Source organism: Vicugna pacos, chromosome 15 (assembly GCF_048564905.1).
Source record: "Vicugna pacos chromosome 15, VicPac4, whole genome shotgun sequence".
Lineage (NCBI taxonomy): Eukaryota > Metazoa > Chordata > Mammalia > Artiodactyla > Camelidae > Vicugna > Vicugna pacos.
In genome coordinates, this window is record NC_133001.1 from 26001658 (window position 1) to 26021411 (window position 19754).

The window sequence follows — 19754 nt, forward strand, 5'->3', positions numbered from 1 at the left end:
TTGAATTTTTATCAGGAAGCCGGTCTATCTTCCATACCACGGCCCGGTAGGCACTCTCATATTTTGCTGATCCCACAGTGACCTGTATGATGGGTTCAGATTCCGGTTCATGTAAATTCCCCAGACATGCCCGGCGGTTCATTTTGGCTTTCAGGGACTTCTGCCTCTGGAGGTTCATGGTCCAGAGAGCCTTGATCCACTGTGACGGAACAGGAAAGTGTATCATTATGTTGTCACAGGACCTCAAGGAGCTGGCACGGGATGGGGTCATGTTGACAAACGCCTGAAGCTCCACATACGCCCCCTGGACAACCACACCAGACTTTAGGGAAAAGGGAAGATCTTCCCCGTTGTACAAAGTCTTGAAACGCATCAGCTCAAACCGGCAGGCATCCAGAGGTACAAACTTAATGATTCTTGATTGCTCAAATTCTTGTGCTTTCACACACTTATGAAAATGATAGTCAAGAATATCAATCCCCTTCTTTTCTGGGTCTTTTTCAAAATAGCGTTCATTTCGCTTCTGCAGCTCCAGGTCATTCAAGGTTAAAAAGCATTCTGCATTCCCATTCACAAAGCAGAGGCAACAGATCTGAGTGATCACCGCACTTTCCACCAATTTTCCTCCTTCTTTAGTGATTTTACCCCAAAAGTTGTCCACAATTTCCAGGCAAATTTCTTGCTCCTCATAGTTCTTCTTTGGTTTTGAAACAGCTGGCAGTTTCATCAGTTCCTCCTCCACAGTAGTCAGAAAATCGAGGAAGTCATGGTACTCGGTGGACCCCAACTTCAGCATCTGTTCTACGTCTGGTTCGTGAACTACTTCTGTCTTAGAATGGTATTTCCTTCTTTCTGTGTAAGACACATGTTCAATCTTCACAGTATGGATCTTTCCTGTCACACTGAAGTTCTCAACTTTGGGTTCAGAAAGCCTGCAGTATGGATCAAGCTGTAACTCCTTAAATGGTTTTTCTAATCCTTTCTCATAATACATTTGCAAAATTCCTCCAGGTAACACTTTTAGAAAAATTGGCCCCCACTGACGGGAAGACATCATGTTCTTCTTCTCAGGGATTCTCAACATGAAAGACCATCCAGGCTTTGGCTGACTCCTGAAGAGCATATGGGGGACAAAGGAAGAGGCGGTGTCTTCAGGGTACAGACACTGCAGAGACAAATTTCCAAGTAAGTCTTGGTTCTCAGTTGACTGGAGATGTTCAAGTTTCTCACAGATGTAGCTGAGTGAACACTGATTTAAGCTTTTTTGATCAATAGGCATCTCTTTGTCTCTTGATGGGAACATCTTTCTGCTTCCTGGAGGGTCAAAGGTGAGCTGGGAAGCACTGCCTTCATCTTTCCAAAATGGACTTGAAAAGGCACAGTCCTCCCGAAAATACTGAAACTTGGGAGTATCACTTTGGAACCCTAGGCTTTCAGCCTGGTGAGGGCTCATTTCATCTGGAAGACCTACTTTGGGAGCTGGATGTATACATGAGTGGTCACTGGGCAAGGAAGCATGGGATAAACAGGCTGGTTTTGTGGGCAATAAGGAAGAACCTGCTCCTGGTATAAGCGGACTGTTTGAAGATGACTCCGGAATTGGATAAAGCACGTGAGTCCCTGCTTTGGGAATGCCAGGAATACCTGGGAAGTCTTTGGTAGGTGTAGAAAGAGGAGAGTTACTTGGAGGTCCTGGACTGAAGTAGAAGTCTGTGATGGGAGAGGAAAGAGGGGTACTGTTGGTGGAGGAAGATCCACTAGGAAATTCCTTAGGACCAGAAAGGTTCAGCTTAAGTCCATTCGGCCTACAGATGCCTTGATTCTCCAGAGGGAAATTCTTTGACTTTTGAGAAGACTGAAAAGTGGGGTCATCATCAAATGTGACCCAGTTGCCGGGGTTTGTGGAGCACATCTTTGGGATCAGATTGTGGTCTTGTCAATGAATCAGATACGTTGTCTCTATTAAAGGAGAGAGAGAAAATAAGAATATAAAATGAGGGGGGAAAATTCAAGTTACTGGAGGTCTTTTAATTGTTCTGAGAAATACTCGGATTTAAAAACATCCAGATTTATAGATTAATTTGGTTCAAAGAAATGCTTAAAAACTGTAACACCTTTGATGGCTAAATGGATTAAAAAAAAACAAAACAAGATCTAGCCATATACTGTTTATAAGAGGCCCATTTTAGATCTAAGGATACACATAGGCTAAAAGTGAAAAGATGGAAAAGATATTCTGTGTAAATGGAAACCAAAAGAGAGCAGGGTGACCATATTAATATAGAACAAAACAGACTTTAAGTCAAAAGCTGTTGTAAGAGGATTAACTTACCAGGAACATATTATAATTACAAGTATATATAAGTTCAACATCAAAGCATCCAAATATATGAAGCAAACATTAAAAAACTGAAGGGAGAAAAAGACAGCAACACAGCAATAGGAGATTTCAATACCCCAATTTCTACAATGGCTAGAACATCCAGATAGCAGATCAATAAGGACACAGAGGACTTGAACAACACTATAGACCAAACGGACCCACCAGACATACAAAATGTTTCACACAACAGCATTAGAATACACATTCTTCTCATGCACACACAGAACATTCCCCAAGACAAATCACATGTTAGGTCACAAAAAGGTCTCAACAAATTAAAGAAGGTTGAAATCAAATCAAGCATATTTTCCAAACACACTAGAATGAAACTGGAAATCAACAGCAGAAGAAAAACTGGAAAATTCACAAACATACAGAAATTAAGCAATACACTCTTGAACAACCAATGGGTCAAAGAAGAATTCAAAAAGGAAACTAGAAAATATCTCGAGACAAACAAAAATGAAAACACAACATTTCAAAACTCATGGGATGCAGCAAAAGTAGTACAAAGAGGGGAGTTTATAGTAGTAAACACCTACATTTCTTCCTATTTTCTTTTTTTCTCAATCTACCTAAAAGTTTGTCAATTTTGTTGATCTTTTCAAAAACCCAACTCAATTTCATTGATTTTTTTCAAAGAATTCATGTAAATGAACAACAGGCATATAAAAGGTACCCAATTTCACTAATCACCAGGAAGAGACAAATCAAACCACAATGAGACTGTCACCATCCTCTTGTTAGGAAAGCAATCACCAAAACAACAACAAAGAATAAACAGAAAGCCCACAAACAAAACACCAAAAAAATAACAAGGGTTGGCAAGGATGTAGAGAAATTGGAATCCTTGTGCACTGCTGGTAGGAATGTAAAATGCAAAACAGTATAGAGATTCCTCAAAATTTTTTGAATAGAATTACCACATCATCCATCAATCTTCTGGGTATTTATTCAAAAGAATTGAAAACAGGATCTCAAAGAGATATTTTGCACTCTCATGTTCACTGCAGCAACATTCACAATAGCCACAAGGTGAAAACAACCTAAATGTCATTTGTCCAATGAATGAATAAAGAAAATGTGATATATACATACAATGGAATATTATTCAGCCTTAAAAAGAAGGGAAAATCTGATTCATGCCACGTGGGTCATGGATGAGACTTAAGGACACTATGTTAAGTGACATAGGCCAGTCACAAAGAGATAAAGAACTATATGATCGCTCCTACATGAGGTATCCAAATTAGCCAAATTCACAAAAGCAGAAGGCAGAATGGTGGTTACCAGGGGCTCCAGGGAGAGGGAAAAGGGGTGTTGCAGTTCAATGGGTACAGAGTTTTAGTCATGCAAGACTAAAAAGTTGTAGAGATTTGTTGTACAACAACATGCGTGTAGTTAACAGTACTGTCCTGTGCACTTAAAATTTCGTTTAGAGGATTTTAAATGTGTTAAAGATTTGTTGTTTCTTTTACCACAATTTTTAAAAAATTACAACACTTTTGAATCAATTCAAAAAGTCATGAATGATTTAGACCTTATTAGTGCCATAGAAGACACAGGAGGAGGAGGTAAAAAGCCAGTTTATAATGAGCTTATAACCCAGTGACAGCCCCAAAATATGTGATGTTTATAGTTCAGAAGCATTTTCAAATTCATGATCTCATTTACCAAAATGACTCTGGGAGATATATATCGTTATTCCCACTTCATAGCTGAGATTACTCGGGTTTAGAGTCATTGCCTAAAGTCACCCAGCTGGTAACAGGCAGAGCTAGGGTTTTGTAAATAACGGCCTTATTGGCATATAATTCACATATACAACATGACAATTTACTGATGTTTAGTTCAGTGATTTTCACAGAGTTGTGCAACCAACACTACTATCTAATTCCAGAATATTTTTCTCAAACTAAAAATAAACTCTCTACCTATCAGCAGTCATTCCCCATTCTCCACCCAACCCCCACCCCAGGCCCTGGCAATCTACTTTCTTTTCCTTTGAATTTGCCCAGTCTGGACGTTTCATTTAAATAGAATCTACAACATGTGGCCTTTTGTGTCTGGCTTCTTTCACTTAGCACAATATTTTCAAAGTTCATCCACACTGCAGCATGCATCAGAACTTCATTCTTTTTTTGTGGCTGAATAGTATTTCATCATGAGGATATCCCACATTCTGTTTATCCAGTCATCAGTTGAGGGATACTTGGTTTGCTTCTATTTTTTGGCTATTAATGAATAATACTGCTATGAACATTTGTGTACAAGTTTTAGTGTGATCATTTCTCCTGGATATGTATCTAGGCTTGGAAAGAACCAGAATTTGAACACAGAACTTGACTGCTTCATCCCGATCTAATACAACATAAATTATTGAGGTTTTTCTAATGACATCAGAGGCCACGAGCTGGGGGCAGGGTGATCCAAATGCTGGTTGCTGCCCCTCACAGGCTGCGTGCTAAGCCCCTCCAGGATTTCAGCAATTAGAACAGAATAATCTCTGAGGTCCTTCCCAACAATACAATAATTCTGTGGTGGTTGACATCCAAGTGAAATTTTTTTTTCTCAAAAGCAGAAATTGCTTTTGTGTTACCACCGGCATACCAAACTTCTTGACCAAACTTCCAAACTGACAGAAAGTAAAACTCCATGAGGTCTACTGACGTGAAAACTCAAAAATGTACTGGAAGAAAGCCCGTGAGAAAGGCATATTTTTCTCCCTCCAGTCTGCTTTCTCGCCTCTCCTTGTGGATAATGAAGGCTCAACCAACGCAATCACTCAAGCCTGGAAAAGAGCCAACACAAAGAGAGAGCGAGGGCCTGAGGCTCCACTGGGGACAGGGCACGCTCAGTGTTGCCATTTGCTAAATCCGCACATTCCTAGGGGCACACATACACACAGTGGAGCAGCAGCCCAGGCTGGCTGGCTCCCTCTCGGGGGCATTTGACTGTCACTGCCCTTGGGCTGAAATTGCCATAAAACACTTTCCCTTCAAAGCTGGAAGAGCAGTTTTGACAGGATGCAGCCAGGAGGCTCAGAGGCAGGAAATCAGCAACAGTATTTCCTGATCCATCCCATCCCGCCCTCCTCAGAAGGAATCCAGCCAAAACAATTCTTCATGTAGGGTGAGAGGTTGTGTAAACATTTCCTTTAGTTGGGTTTATTAAAAAGAAAGAAAAAGAGAAGACCAAAAGAAGAAACAGTTCAGCTTCAGACTGAATCCTATTCTGATAGATACCAAACGTTTCACCTTACCCGTTTTCCACTGGGAGCTTCAAAATTTGGAACAGTGATAGTGGTTTCCTTACAGTATTTGCTTATTATGGAAAAAAAAGTGATTTCCATCAATCCCATTACTTTTTAAAGTGAACCTTGAACTTGAAATAGCACACCTTGCAAAAAAATCTATCTTGAAGGCAAAATCCATACAAAGTGCACACTTCACCCAATGCAAGACTCTTCCATAGGGACGCACTCAGCAAATGTAAGTTTAATTCAACCAAACAGAATCGTGCCCAACAAGATCCCAAACCTACATCCCTTTCGAATAGGCAGGACTTAGATGCTGCTCTGGAGTGAGCGGCTAAGACTCCAGGTCCCTGTGGTCCAGGACACATTTGCTTCCCACTATGCTCCTCTTTCTTCTCTTCTGTGTCCCTGTTGTGCCTTCCTTATTATTCCTTTTTACACTTACTTCCATTTCTCTCCTACCTCTTTTGCCTCTTCCCTCTCTATCTGACCTCATCTTTCTACTTTAGTCTCAAAGCATCCCCTACCCCAGTGTTGTCCCAAAGCCAACAACTAGAATCCATTCCATCCAGCACTTTCCTTCTCTTTCCACCCCTCCTGATCTATCCCCACCCCCAGCAGGGAAAGGAGATCATGTCCTGTTCAGAGCCTTGGTCTCTCCAAGGCCCAGTGGGTCTCAGGGAGAGATAAGAAAGCTCAGAGTCAAGAGATCCGAAATGCGTCTTCTTTTAATCATCTGCAACTTCACCTCATCTACTTGAAGACACTGGAATCAAAAGTATTCAAGCAACAACACCTATTCAGCCTCAGTAATTTTTTTTTTCCTGCATTGCACGTGGAGTAGGATCTAATTATGTATCTATGCTTCCCAGAGGGCCCTGATTCTACCATCCCTTTCACAGGCAACACTTCATTTAAACTTTATAACAATCCAGAGTGCCTCTGAGTGCCTTCTCCAAAGTCAGGATCCGGTTAGCAGAGGGCTGGGAACCCAGGACTCCAGGCACCGGCTTCCCAGCTGCCTTCCTCTGAAGCAAAGGTTCCTCTGGTTCGACTCCCTGGCTTTTTCCTCAGCTGTGGATTCTCCCTCACCCTACATGCCCTAATCCATTCAGAGGTCTGCTTTCAGCCAATCTGGATTATCCTAAAACTCCTAGAAGACAATTTCAGATAAACTTCAGAGACAGGGCAAGACACTAAGACTCCAAATGAGGCTCAGACAGAAAATGAAAATGTATTATGGTGGAAATTTCTAGAAATCACCCTCTGAGGTTTGAAGGTTTCTAGGGGAGTGTGTGTGCTCCCCCTTAAGACTATTAGACATTCTTTTCAGTTGCCTATTTTCAAAGCAGCACCAGAATCCACTGAACTTAAGAACAAATTAAAAGCAAATACACATACTTACTCACCCTGGGAATAATAAGGATGTAGGTAGACAGTGGTTTTCAATCTTTTACCTCAACACATGTGACAGCTGGCATCCAGAAGCCTAGCACATTCTCTTGGATGCACCAAGACTTCAACAACCCCTCAAATACTTATGGAAGCTCTAAAACGACTAATTATCCCCACCATTCCAAACGCTGGGTCAGTAAGGGAGGGCCCCAGGCCACGGCAAACGTGAGAAAGGCTGTGCTCACACACAATTCCTGCACCCCACCCTTTCTTCCACTTAAGAGATCACATGGGAATTCTTATAGGGGTACTGTGGAGATTGTCATGAATTTATTCTAAATTACTTTCAAAGTAAATCCTGACCAACAGAAACACCTATTAAACATACAGCAAATTACTCACAATAAGCCTTATGAATAGGAAGCACTGGTATGAAAACTCGGTCTCACCAAAATGAATTTGGGGATATAATTTTTCAGATTATTGTAGGAAAAATTCATATATTCTTGGAGAGTCAGAGGGAAGCTTTTTCAAGGAGGGGCCATGTCTCACTCAGCAGGGCATTTTCCACACTGCCTAAATATCAGCTCAATGCATTTTTGATTGAATCATTTTAAACGGTCTTTTTAGTTTTCCATAAAGTAGATCTCTATACTGCCCTCCCCAGTTCAAAAAATCACTGAATTTTAGAGTTAGGCAGAAATGGGAAGTATTCTGTTCAATCAACCATACCAACAAACATTTATCAAGTACTTACTAGGTGCTCATGCTATGCTAAGGACTGCATGCGTATAATCTCATTGAATCTTTACAGCCTCGTGAGGGGTCAATGCAATAATATGATAAAATATATAATTATATATTACAATATAATAATGTCATCTTTTTTTTTAGAAAAGGAACATAAGGCTCAGAGAGGTTAAGCTACTTGCCTAAAGTCACCTAGCCAGTTAGAGGCAGACCTGAACTGTGACCAGGTCTGTCTGATCCCAAAGCCCCTGCTTGACAGTATCCACCACCCCAGAAGTCCCAAGAGATCCAACGAGTGGCTGGTGTCACCACTCCAGCCTTCACTAAGGAGAAAGTTCCAGGGCAGGAGCCTTCACTTCCTGGAGCCAGGAACTCTCTGAACGGGAGGACGCTGTTCTCACCTGAAAAGAGCTTGTTTCTCCACAAAGACCAGCTCAGGTGTCTGCCCCGGGACAGCAGGCTGTGGGGAAGACATACTCTGAGACAGCTGTTCTCAAGAACCATAACAGCTCAGGGGCAATTTGGGTCAGTTCTGAGAGTGGCTTTCCTAACTCAGCCTGCCCTACTGTGTCCCTTCTCGACTGCATCATCTGGCCATCCCACCCTTAGTTGTGAACAGTTTATCAAACTTGCTGCCCAACACATTCATTGAGGTCCACCCTCTCTTCTGATGACAATCTTGGTACACTAATTCCCCAAACTCTGCATAGCTCCCTACATCTGTCCTTCCTTCCATGTCATCCCCACCCTCCTCTATTCTCAAGGGTCTACTTCTGTTGTTCTTGGCAGTTTTCCTTTGCTTTTCTTCAGAAATCATTTAAATCAAGTAAATATGAAGTTCTACCTTTTCCTGCAGATCGTCAAAATCAGATTAGTGGCATTTGGTTGTTGAATCAGCATTCCAGGCGGTTGGCAGCTGCAGACTCTGTCCCCACTTCAGCACGTCACCTTGGAGACCACTACCCTCTCGGGTGACCTCTAGGGTCTGGTTTCTCCATCTCTACCAGGTGCTGGGAGAGCACTGGGGCTGAAGAGGTATTCAGCAGAGCTCAGGGAAGCACCACTGACACCTAGCAGTAGCCTCCCGCTCTCAGTCCCGCCCCAAGTGTCAGTGTTGAGCTCCCTCCTACTCAAGCCCCACGACTACATCTGGACCCTCAGCAACGCCCTCGCCTCTGCAGAGGGCTGAATTCAGTCCTTTATGCCTGTGACTTTTTTGCTGTACAGCAATGCTGCATAATCTAGAGAAAGAATGTCTTCATGTCAGTTTCTGTGTGGTTTCACTGGCTGCTCCCCAAATAAGGAGTTCTCCGACTCTTCCCAGTGCTGGACTCCAAATGCAACAGTGGAATTGGGCTGGAGCTGCATTTGGAAAAAAAAAGAAAAAGCCTCCCTCTTGTTTTGTGTGGCTGGAGGTCTGCCACCTAGCTACCCTCCTTGCATTGTGAGATGTATATCCCAGAAACAGAGCCAAAGGCAGGGACAGCCCCGTGTGCAAAATGCATGGATGAAGAATTTTCTCAAAGGTTTGCTGTGGAAGTGTTTAAAATATCCTTCTAGAATGTTTCCCTTTAAAGGGAAAACTAAGAGCTTGAAACAGAAAGGAATCATAAGACAACACAAAACTCCAAGTGCAGAGAAAACCTTTGCAGAGCACACCCTCAGCTTAAGCTGCAGGAGAGGTGCCCACTGCGTGTACTGCGTGTACTACTAGCACATATGCTCTGCAGCCCATAATATTTAATCACAAACATGTGTGGCATTTATAGTTCAGCTATGTGACAGGAAATACCATTTGTAAAATATTAAACCACAGCAAAACCTGTCCATGCCTTCCAATATTATCTATGCTGGTTCCCTCCTACACATGGCTGACGGCTGATGACTGTAAGGTTAAAACCTAAAAACCAAGGACCACACTTATCACCCACAGTCCAGGACTGAGCATCACTCTGTACTGGTGGTTCTCAACGAGAACCATCTAATTCCCCAGGGCACGGGTGGCAGTGTCTGGAGACACTCTCGGTTGTTACAACTGCAGGTAGGAGGATGCTACCGGCATTCAGTGAGCAGATGCTGCGGAACACCCTGTAATACACAGGCCGGCCCCACAGTAGAGAAGTCTCTGGCTGGCCCAACGGAGCAGGAGCGCCACGGTTGAGAAATCCTGCTCTACATTGAGGTCAGAAAGCTGAGTGTGGGGAGCAGGGTGTCCACCCTCCTGCGTGTGTCTGCTTTGTGGACAGTGAATCAAGGCTTCAGTTTAGTGATTTGCCTGAAGTGGCCCAACCAGAAAAGGGCACTGTCAGAATCGAACCCCCAAATCTCATGCTCTTTCCACTACACCACACTGACAGCCCGAGCAAGAATCAGAATAGGAGAGAAGGCAATAAAGGAATATTTTTAAAAGGAGATTTGACAGGACACCAAATGGGATCTAGAAAACAAGGCAAAGCGCGAGTCTGGCACTTAGAAAAGAGAGACACAGGAGTGGCAGGAAGAGGAGCTGGGTTTACACATGTCTGTCAGGTCCGAGTATGTCTAAAGTGGAAATACCCAGCAAAGAGCTGGAGACACGAGACAGTCCCCAGAGAGAAAACCGGGGCCAGGCATGTAGAACTGGAAGTCTTCCTCCGCGAGGTGACATCCAGACACAGGAGAGAAAGGAAGAGGCCACATGGCGCCCAAAGCTGAGGACTGAGCCACTTTACAGGAAGAGGAAAAGAAACAGAGAAAGGAAGATATGCCTGAGAGGCCGAGGTAAAACCAGAAGGTGCAGGGATCCCTGCCTCAGGCAGAAAGAGTGTCCTGACGGAGCTTTGAAGAGCTGCAGAGGGCCGGACAATAGAGACAGATGGCCTTTGGATTTAGTGATTTGGTCACTGGTGATGGGGTGGGGGTGGAGTGCGGATGCTGGGGTCCCTGGGCAGGGCTGGGCTCAGCTCTCTGTACCTTGGCTACCCCACACCCTCCTCCCAGATCCCAGGTCTCTGTAGCTATGAGGTTGTACTGTTTCCCAGAAAGACTGATTTCTGGCAGCCCGAGTAACAGCCTGTCCCTTCATTACCCTACCTACTTCTGATCTGGGAGCACAAAAGTGCCCCAGGGCTTCCCACTCTCTGAAAAATCCAGCCCACCCCCTGGCCGGGGAAGGAGGCAGACAAGTGAGCCTTCGTGCAGGAGAGGGCCTGCAAACAAGGCCTGCTTTCAGGGCTGCCTTCTGGTATTTCTATCCCCGGAGGAGGGGGTCTCCAGTGGGAAGAGCACGGTGCTTGTGAGCAAGGGCATTATCTCCACAGGGGCCCGTGGAGCTGGGCTGGGGTTGGAGGCTCTGTGGTTATTAGATGGCAGCTCATGGGCTTGGATTCTGAATTCTCAAAGGAAACCACGAAAAAGATGTGGGATAAAGTTAGCTGAAGGGGGCTGGGCTCAGATCACACATCTTAAATATGCAAATCTCCTCTTCCCCTTCCCCACAGGCCCACAGGACCTCCTGAAGATAAGCAGAAAGTCCCCTGGAAGTTTAAAGAACTATCAGGAAGATCTTTGTCTGGACTTAAATATTTAGTGGTGGGGGGACCAAAATCAACCACTTTGCTATGAAAATTGGTCAAGTAATTTATCTTAATTACCATGTAATTGCTTCTAGTGTTTTGAGAGGAGGCGGTAGCTTAATGGCCCAGAAAGGCTATGTAACGCTTTAAAATGTGACTCCTTCCCACAGCACTAATCACGCTGATTGCAGATCAGAACGGTACGGATGAGACGTTAAGGGCAACCATCTGCCAAAAGAGATGCAGGATCTCGACCCTTGGAGGCTGGGGTTTGGGGAATGTCTGCCAAATGTTCTGGTCCAAATTCTTGTCCCACACATCCCCTGCTCAGTCAGTTAGCAAATAGATTACTGTGCCTTCTAAGTGCTAGGTCCTGGGTGAAGCACCGTACAGACAACAGAAATGATTAAGACCTGAGTCACTGGTCATCTGGGAGGTGTGAAGAAGGGTTTAGAAGTTAGGGAGATTTGGAATCCCAGTTCTGCCACTGACTACCTGTGTGACCTGGGGCAAGTTACTTTAATTCCCTGAGCCTCAGTTTCCTCAGGTTTGAAACAGGATAATAATAGTTAATATTTAGGGTGTGTTCGGGGCTGAATTTTATCCCCACAAAATTCATTCTTAACCCCCAGTACCTCCGAATATGACTATATTTGGAGATGGGGCCTTTACAAAGGTGATTAAGTTAAAATGAGGCCGTTAAGGTTAGCCCTGAGGCAATCTGGACGGGGTCTTTTCAAGAAGAAATTAGGACCCACACAACAGGGATTTGAACAAACAATGAAAAAGTCATGTGAGGACACAGAGAGAAGGTGGCCATCCATAAGCAAGGGAGAAACCCAACCTGCCAACACCTCGATCTTGGACTTCCAGCCTCTGGAGCTGTGAGAGACACATTTCTGTTGTTGACGCCACCCAGTCTGTAGTGCCCTGTTATGGCAGCCGGAATGAACTAAGGCAGGGTTCTGGCACATACTGAATAAAGTAACGTGTATAAAATGGTAGGTGTGTGGGGGAGACCATAAGGAGAGGCTGTTATTACTGTCGATTCCTGCTCCCAATGCAACCGAGCAGGACCCTTTGGAGCCTTCCCCAGACAGACCCCTCCCCCCATGTCTTCTGTCTGCCTCTTCGTAGAAAAGCTGTAGTCTCCCCCAAGTCAAAAAGCCTGATTAAAAGGATGTGAACAGGTAGTGACAAAAGTAGCAAATGGGCCAGAACTGGTGACAATTTAAACAGTAAATCAGCCATATGGCAGTCACAAAATCGCTAGTGACTGAAATACCTGGATAACTGTATGTGATGCACATTTCCTGAGTTGTTTTACAGATGCTAAATTGCCACCCCCACCATGGAAGAAGTTAACTACTTGATAACCATGAGCACACAGCCCCCAGACCAGCTGGAGCCTGAGAAGTGATAATGTTAACTCCTGTGACACTACCCTGTTACCTCACCATCAACCAGTCAGAGAATTGTGAACAAGGTGATCACACATAGTGCAACTCTCCTTCCTCACCTGGCCTTTAAAAATGCTTCCCTGAAATCCATCAAGGAGTTTGGGTCTTTGGAGCATTAGCTGCCCATTCTCCTTGTATGGCCCTTGAAATAAACCTTTCTCCACTCCAAACTCCGACGTTTTGGTTTGTTTGGCTTCACTGTGCATCAAACACACAAAGTTGGGTTCAACGACACTAAGGTGTTTATAACCTGGCAGGAAAGAGAAGAGAAAGCGACAAATGACAGGCAGAATATGCCCACCCTCCTGCACTGATGTGCACTGGGAGGGTCGGAGAGGACAGCCCTAGCTCAGGGCAGGAGGCTTCCTCGGGAGGGGGCATCTGCTTAGGCAGAGACACGGGGCAGCAGCTGAGGCATTAGTGATCATACCCTCTGCCATGTTTCTGTGCATCTGGGTCACGTGCCAGTTGACACCAGCATAAGGGAATTTCTCCTGCCTGACTTCATCCATTCCACTGAGAAGACACAAATCCAGTTATACGCATGCTGATCATCGCTATGGCAGTTCTCTTCTCTGGCTGCCCAAACTGAGCCACAAGCCACGGAGATGACCTCAGAGGTGATCAGGGCTGTGTGTGTTCTCCAAATCAAATGCATTTTGGTTTATCTGTGTCTGTCCAAGGCTGTTGCTGACCACCAAGCTCACCTAGCAATGTCCACATCAGTGGGAATACAGAGGCAGGAAGCACTGACTTACGGAGAACACAAGCATGTTTGCTTCGATTCTCGCCACTGCCAGGAGCTCCATGAATGTTCACGCGTATAAATGTGCAACCAAAACTGACAAAACATTGTAAAAACGACTATACTTCAACAAAAAATAAAAATAAGAAAATAATAATAATAAAAGAAAAATAAATGTGCAACAACTTGAGCAATTCCAAGAATAGGGAAAGATTTAAAACATCATTCATTAGTAGAGCACAGGGAACTATATTCAATACCTTGTAGCCTATAATGAAAAAGAACACGAAAAGGAATATACGTGTGTATATGTATGACTGAAACATGTTGTACACCAGAAATGGATGCAACACTGTAAACTGACAACACTTCAATAAAAAAAGAAACAAAATAAAAAACAATAATCATGCATTAAGGTACTAAATATAAACCAAGTATAGATCAACATTTACTTGGGCTCTTAGTCTCAAAGGCAGATATCACACACAAAAATAATATTTGTGTCTCTAAATTCACAGGGAATGTGTACAAAATATTTTTGAATTTAATCACATTTTGAAGGTCATTAAAGTCTTCACGAAGAAGAATTTTGCACTTAGATCAAAATCTGATTAGAAACATGTAAACGGATGCAAATGAATGGATTTGTCGACATTCTCAGCAACAGGTGCTAGTGTATATTTCAACTTTGGGAATGTCTAAGTCTCAGCCTGGGGCACTCGAGCCTGTGGCAGAGTGGCATCCTTCCTTCTGACTTTGAGCCCTCATTTTTTTTTTTAATTTTGTTTAGTTATAGTCAGTTTATTTACAATGTTGTGTCAATTTCTGGTGTACAGCACAATTTTTCAGTCATATATGAATATACGTATATTCATTTTCATATTCTTTTTCACTGTGAGCTACTACAAGATCTTGTATATATTTCCCTGTGCTATACAGTATAAACTTGTTTATCTATTCTATATATACCTGTCAGTATCTACAAATCTCAAACTTCCAGTCTGTCCCTTCCCACCCACCTCCCTGAGCCCTCATTCAAATGAGTAACTTCCAGCCTCCCCACAAAGCACTCTGTGTGCCTCTGAATAGCCCTGCCCAGCGAGGCCCATGTGCCCCTAAAAGAGCCAGTCCAGCACAGCAGGGGCTCACCCAGACTCTAAGGTGCTGGTGGCCTCCACTGTACACCACCCTAGGCTCTTCTGTCTTGCCACACCCATCTCTCCACCAGACCTTCATACCACCGCTCACAGCACACAGAGGTCTGTGGTGGGAGGTCCCCACAGCTGTCTGCCCTGCCTGGGAGCCAGGACACCAGTGTTTGGGAGGTTTTTTTCCCAACTCTGCTTCTCTCTGGCTCTGTAAAAACAAGTCACTGCTATGAAGTGGTTTCCAAGGGCCCTTCAAACTCTTAACAATCTTTGAAGATGAATTCTCCCCAAAAGGGGTCTGCAGAGATCTGTGCCTCCCTGAAGACCCCTTCCTACTTAAACACTTCAGGGCTCCTGCAACCATGCTTCAGGCTGGAAGTTTTCCAAAGATGGTCACAGCAATATCGCCTATCTAATGCCCTTCTTTCTGAAAGGTCACCTTGTCCCTCTCGCACTGAGAAGGGGGCTCTATTTCCCCTCATTTGAATCTAGGGGTGGGCCTTTTACTCTTCTAACCAATACAATGTGGCAGAAGGGACATTGTGACAATTCTGGGCCTGAGCTGACCCAGAAGCTGCCAATTCCTGCTTGCTGGAGGCCAGAGCCACCACATAAGAACCTGGCCATGGAGGGGCCACACTGAGGCACCATCTGGGACATCCAGCCACTTGAACTTTCAGTGACTAGGCCCCAGTTACCATCTGACCACAGTGACATGAGAGACCCTAATCAAGAACCACCCAGCTGAGCCCAGTCAATCCATGAACCAAGACAGGGAATATGAAATTGTGGTTTTAAGCCTCTACAGCTTTTTGTGGTAAAATATACATAAACATAAAATTTACCCTTTTAACCCTTTCTAAGTGTACAGTTCTGAGCAGTAAGTATAGTCACATTGATGTGAAGCCACCATCCATCTGCAGAACTTTTTCATCTTCCCAAACTGAAGCTCTGTATCCATTAAACACTAACTCCCCATGCCCCCACCCCAGCCCCTGGCAACCTCTGTTCTATTTTCTGCCTCTGTGAATCTGATGATTCTATGTACCTCCTGTAAGTGGAATCATACAGAATTTGTCCTTTTGTGACTGGCTTTTTTCACTTTACATTATGCCTTCAAGGTTTATCCATGTTGAAACATGTGCCACAATTTCTTTCCTTTTTAAGGCTGAAAAACACTCCAGTGTCTGTGTATACCATGTTCTATTTATCCATTCATCCATCCATGTAAACCTCTACACTTTGGAGTGGTTTTCTGCAGCAAAAGATCATTGGAGCAAAAACAATGCAGCCCGAGGGCAGCAGAGCCAGGCTCCCAAGGCAGACGTCGGGGCCTGGAGAGTGTGGTAGGAACACAGAGCACCAGGGCACCAGCCCCCAGAGCAGATGACTGGCCAGGAATCCAGGATGGAGTTCCCAACAGCACTTGTCACAGCGGGCTGGGTATGTCCTGGGGGCTCCATTCTAGGCTGGAAGCACCCACCCCCCAGGGCAGGACCTGATTCATGGCTGGGTACCCTGCCCTGGCACTCGCTAACAGGCCCAATAAATGGTTGGTGAATGAGTGAAAAATGTACTTGACACTGAAGCCAGGTTCTGACTCACTCTAAAGTTTCTCACAGGCTTCCAGGAGGGCAAGAACTATGCCAAGGAAAATGCAGGAGAACAGCTACTTCTGACTGAAAAGGAAAGGGGTAGGGGGTGGGGAGAAGCAGAAAGACATTCTGACAGGATAATTCACAGCAGGCCCGGGCTTCCCAGGAAGCTCAGTCTCCATCGAAGCACCCATCCCAACCTAGGGACGGGCAGGGCCTTCACCATCCAGAGGTGAGGAGGCCCTATTAGGAAGGTGTGCCAGGCATGAGGCCAAGTCAACAGGACGAAGCCCCTCAGGGATCAGTCCTGCTCAGGGCAGTAGAGCCTCATGTGCCCATTAAAGGGGCAGGGGCAGGGCTCAGAGGGGCTCAGCCCATGCTCACTGTCCAGGCTGTGGGGGTGGGGCAGGGAACTGGGCTGTGAGCTGAGTTGCATTTTTGAGCCCTGGGAGCTTTGGGACAGCAATCTTCCTTCACTGCAGGGAGACCCAGGGTGGTTGCACGATGACTCCAGCCCCCTCACCATAACCACTTTGCCAAGGGAACAGGCCCATTCTTCCTGAGGCACTGCTCCACCTGGCCACTTAACAGGGCGCCTGCCACAGGCCACGATGCACTGGACCATGGACATAAACACCAAATCTAAGAAGAGGACTTGTACCTGGTTGACTTAAAGAGCAAGTGCCACCTCTACAAATGCCCACTTGCGGGTTAGCAAAAAGGGCTCAAATCGCATTTCAACTCTGCATTTAGGTTTGCCAGCCTCTAAAGATAAAGTGAAACCGTGGGTAATAACCACAAAGGTGTTTTTCTTATTTCTCTTCAAAGCATACATATACCTCAAAGTTTGGAAACTGCTCACCATGTGGAAAGCAGTTATAAGTACCAGTAAAAGGACTCAGAAAACATGGGCTTGGGAGTTGGCACAGCTTCGAAGTAACTGCGGGCAATTTGAGCAAATCAATTACCCTCTTTGGGTCTCAGTTTCCTGATCCACAAATGGAGGAAAATACTATGTATCCCCATGGCTTGTTTAGGTACATTAATAAGAATAAATGTAAATGAGACATGTAGAAATAGATATGTAGACAGATACAGACACAGATATAGACATGAACATGGTTACAGACACAGACACATATGTGAGGTCCTCATATGAAAAACCGTAACTATGTTAGAGGTTTACTTATGTCCAGTGGGGCTTGCTGATACCTGCTGAATAAATGGTCGAATAAGACAAGATTATGACAAGCCTCACATTTGGTGCAAGCGGGTCCATTGTCACACTTCAGAACCCTCAGCTAGTGTACCTACCAGATCCAAGAAGGCCAACTGTCTCCCCAGGAGGCCAAGCCCTACTCCCCATGTCTTAACAACAGACACCCCAGCCTGCATGCTTCCTCCCAGCAGGCCTTCTATTCTCCCCGCCACTCGGATGGAGTTAATCTCCATGGCCTGATCTCCATGGCCAGAGCCTGCCTCTTGTCCCTGCCCCAGACCCCCCCTCCAAACATAACATGAGGCCCCTTCTTGGGCCAACTGCCAAACCCAGAACCCAAGGTTTGCCCCCAACGGTCTCCACTGCCTTTGGTACCAGATGGAAACAGCTGATTCCCTTTCCCTGGTTTTGCAGAAGCACAACCACATGGCAGATTTGTGGCTCGGGAGCCAGCGTGTCTGCTCAGGACCTCCTCCTCACACCTCAGGCCTGGACTCCACCTGTGACCTTCACCTGCAGAATGAGGCTCACGTGGGGTCCTCCACCTCAAGGGGCTTTGGGGAGCACCACATAAGGTGAAAGACTTGTACGTTTCTTTGAAACATACAAAGCCGTCCATAAGTTCTTTAGCCTTTGTCATTCTTGTTAGTTTATTTCTGTGTGTTCTCTAAGTCTCTAGAAGGATTGGTCCCTGGGTAAATTCTTTTGGTACAGTGACCACACACACAGAGAAAAGCTCGATGCTCTTTGTGATTCCAGTGCTATGCCTGGAGTGTGATCTCCGGGACAGAGATGGGGACGGAAGTCAGGAAACCCAGTCCCAGCCTCTTTAGCTCTGCCAGTAAATTAAGTGCATCACTTAACCAATCTGGGCATTTTTCTTCACATGCACAATGGAGCTGACAAGCCACCCACATTCCTATTCACCAGGATACCAGGAGGGCAAAGAACTTGAAAAGAAAAACACTGCACAAGTAGAAATGTCACAGTTATCAGTGGGCATAGAGAGTTGAGAAAGAAAAGATGAAAAAGAAAAAAGAAAGGGGAAAAGAAACACAAGACAGAAAGCATTTGGAGTGAAATGGGAGGCTCTTGAGAAGGTGGGGATGAATGCCATGGAAGTTCCCGGGATGGAGAGTCTCCCCCAGGCCTGAGAGTCAGTGTCTAGATGAGAAGATTTATCACAGGGACATCTGAAATCCCCTCTCAGGTGGCAGGAAATGAAGTCCGTACACCACCCGAGGTGGCACAGGACACACCAGAATTGCTGTTAGTACTGTTATAGCTCAGCACAGAGTGAGAAGATAGGTGAGAAATTGAGGTCCACTACCTGCAACAACTGTGCAATGTCCCTGGAGAGGCCCTGGCCGCTGGCACATGAGCTCCAACCTACGTGCTCCCCTTTAAGGGGGACTTTCAAAAAATGAAAGAGTTCCCAAAGGCTGGTCACCTGCTAATCACGGTGGGGTGTGCTGAGCCCACATCACAGAAATCTGGTTATGAAATCTGGAAGTGTTTCTCGCAACAAGATTTGGGGGAGGCATGCGAAGCACACACTCTCTTAGAAAAAGACTTCAAACATCCTCCAGTCCGACCTTCACATGAGGAATGTCTAACACCACGTAGGGAACAATGCAGCTACCGCAAGAACTCCGGCAGTAATGGAGACCTTGTGACTCTATAAGTGAGCTCATCTCATTATCATTTGGACAGAATTAAACTCTTCTCCCTCCCGTTAACCCCAAATTAACCTCCTCCCGGCTTCCATCTATGCTCTGGGGGGAGGTGGGAAGGGACACAGACTAAGTCTAAATATTTTTTCACCCACTCATTCGTCAGACAACTGAAGACAGCCAGTCTTGATGACTTGTGCTAGGTCTTCTCATAGACTCTCCTGAGAGGGGCACATTTTCAGGATGCCCCTGAAAACACACCAGCCCCTTTCTGTGCTTCTTTCCTGGTTATCTCTGGCCAGCTTTGACCTCAGACTGCCATCAGATGCTGACGACTGCCCCTGCCTTACTCAGGGCATCCCATCCTGGCCAGGACCCCTAGCTCTGTGTTTGCTTTACAACTTGGCCTTGGCCTTTGGCCATAGTTTGAGTAAACTCTGGCCCATTTCGTGGTCTCAGTTTTGTTGCTCTGCCCAGTGCCCAGGGCTCGTCATGAACGTGATCCATGATGAAGTCAAGAAATGTGAGTCCTAAATTCATGGCACTTAATGAAAAGCAGCTGGGTGTTTGACTTTA

The 19754-nt window shown here is 45.2% G+C and overlaps 1 protein-coding gene across 2 annotated transcripts in view; it reads right to left on the reverse strand.

Moving 5' to 3' along the window:
* The window catches only part of STON1 (stonin 1), a 45272-nt gene that overhangs the window by 11024 nt on the left and 14494 nt on the right, over positions 1-19754 (reverse strand). The window contains exons 1-3 of one of the 2 annotated variants that reach the window (XM_031675575.2): positions 8629-8866; positions 8186-8244; positions 1-1959 (exon numbers count right to left, since the gene is read on the reverse strand). In XM_031675575.2, coding sequence (XP_031531435.1) covers positions 1-1912 — 1912 coding nt within the window. In that variant the 5' untranslated portion in view covers positions 1913-1959; positions 8186-8244; positions 8629-8866. Of the gene's footprint in view, positions 1960-8185; positions 8245-8628; positions 8867-19754 lie in introns of those variants that run through there. The other variant, XM_006211257.4, reaches the window with a different exon arrangement.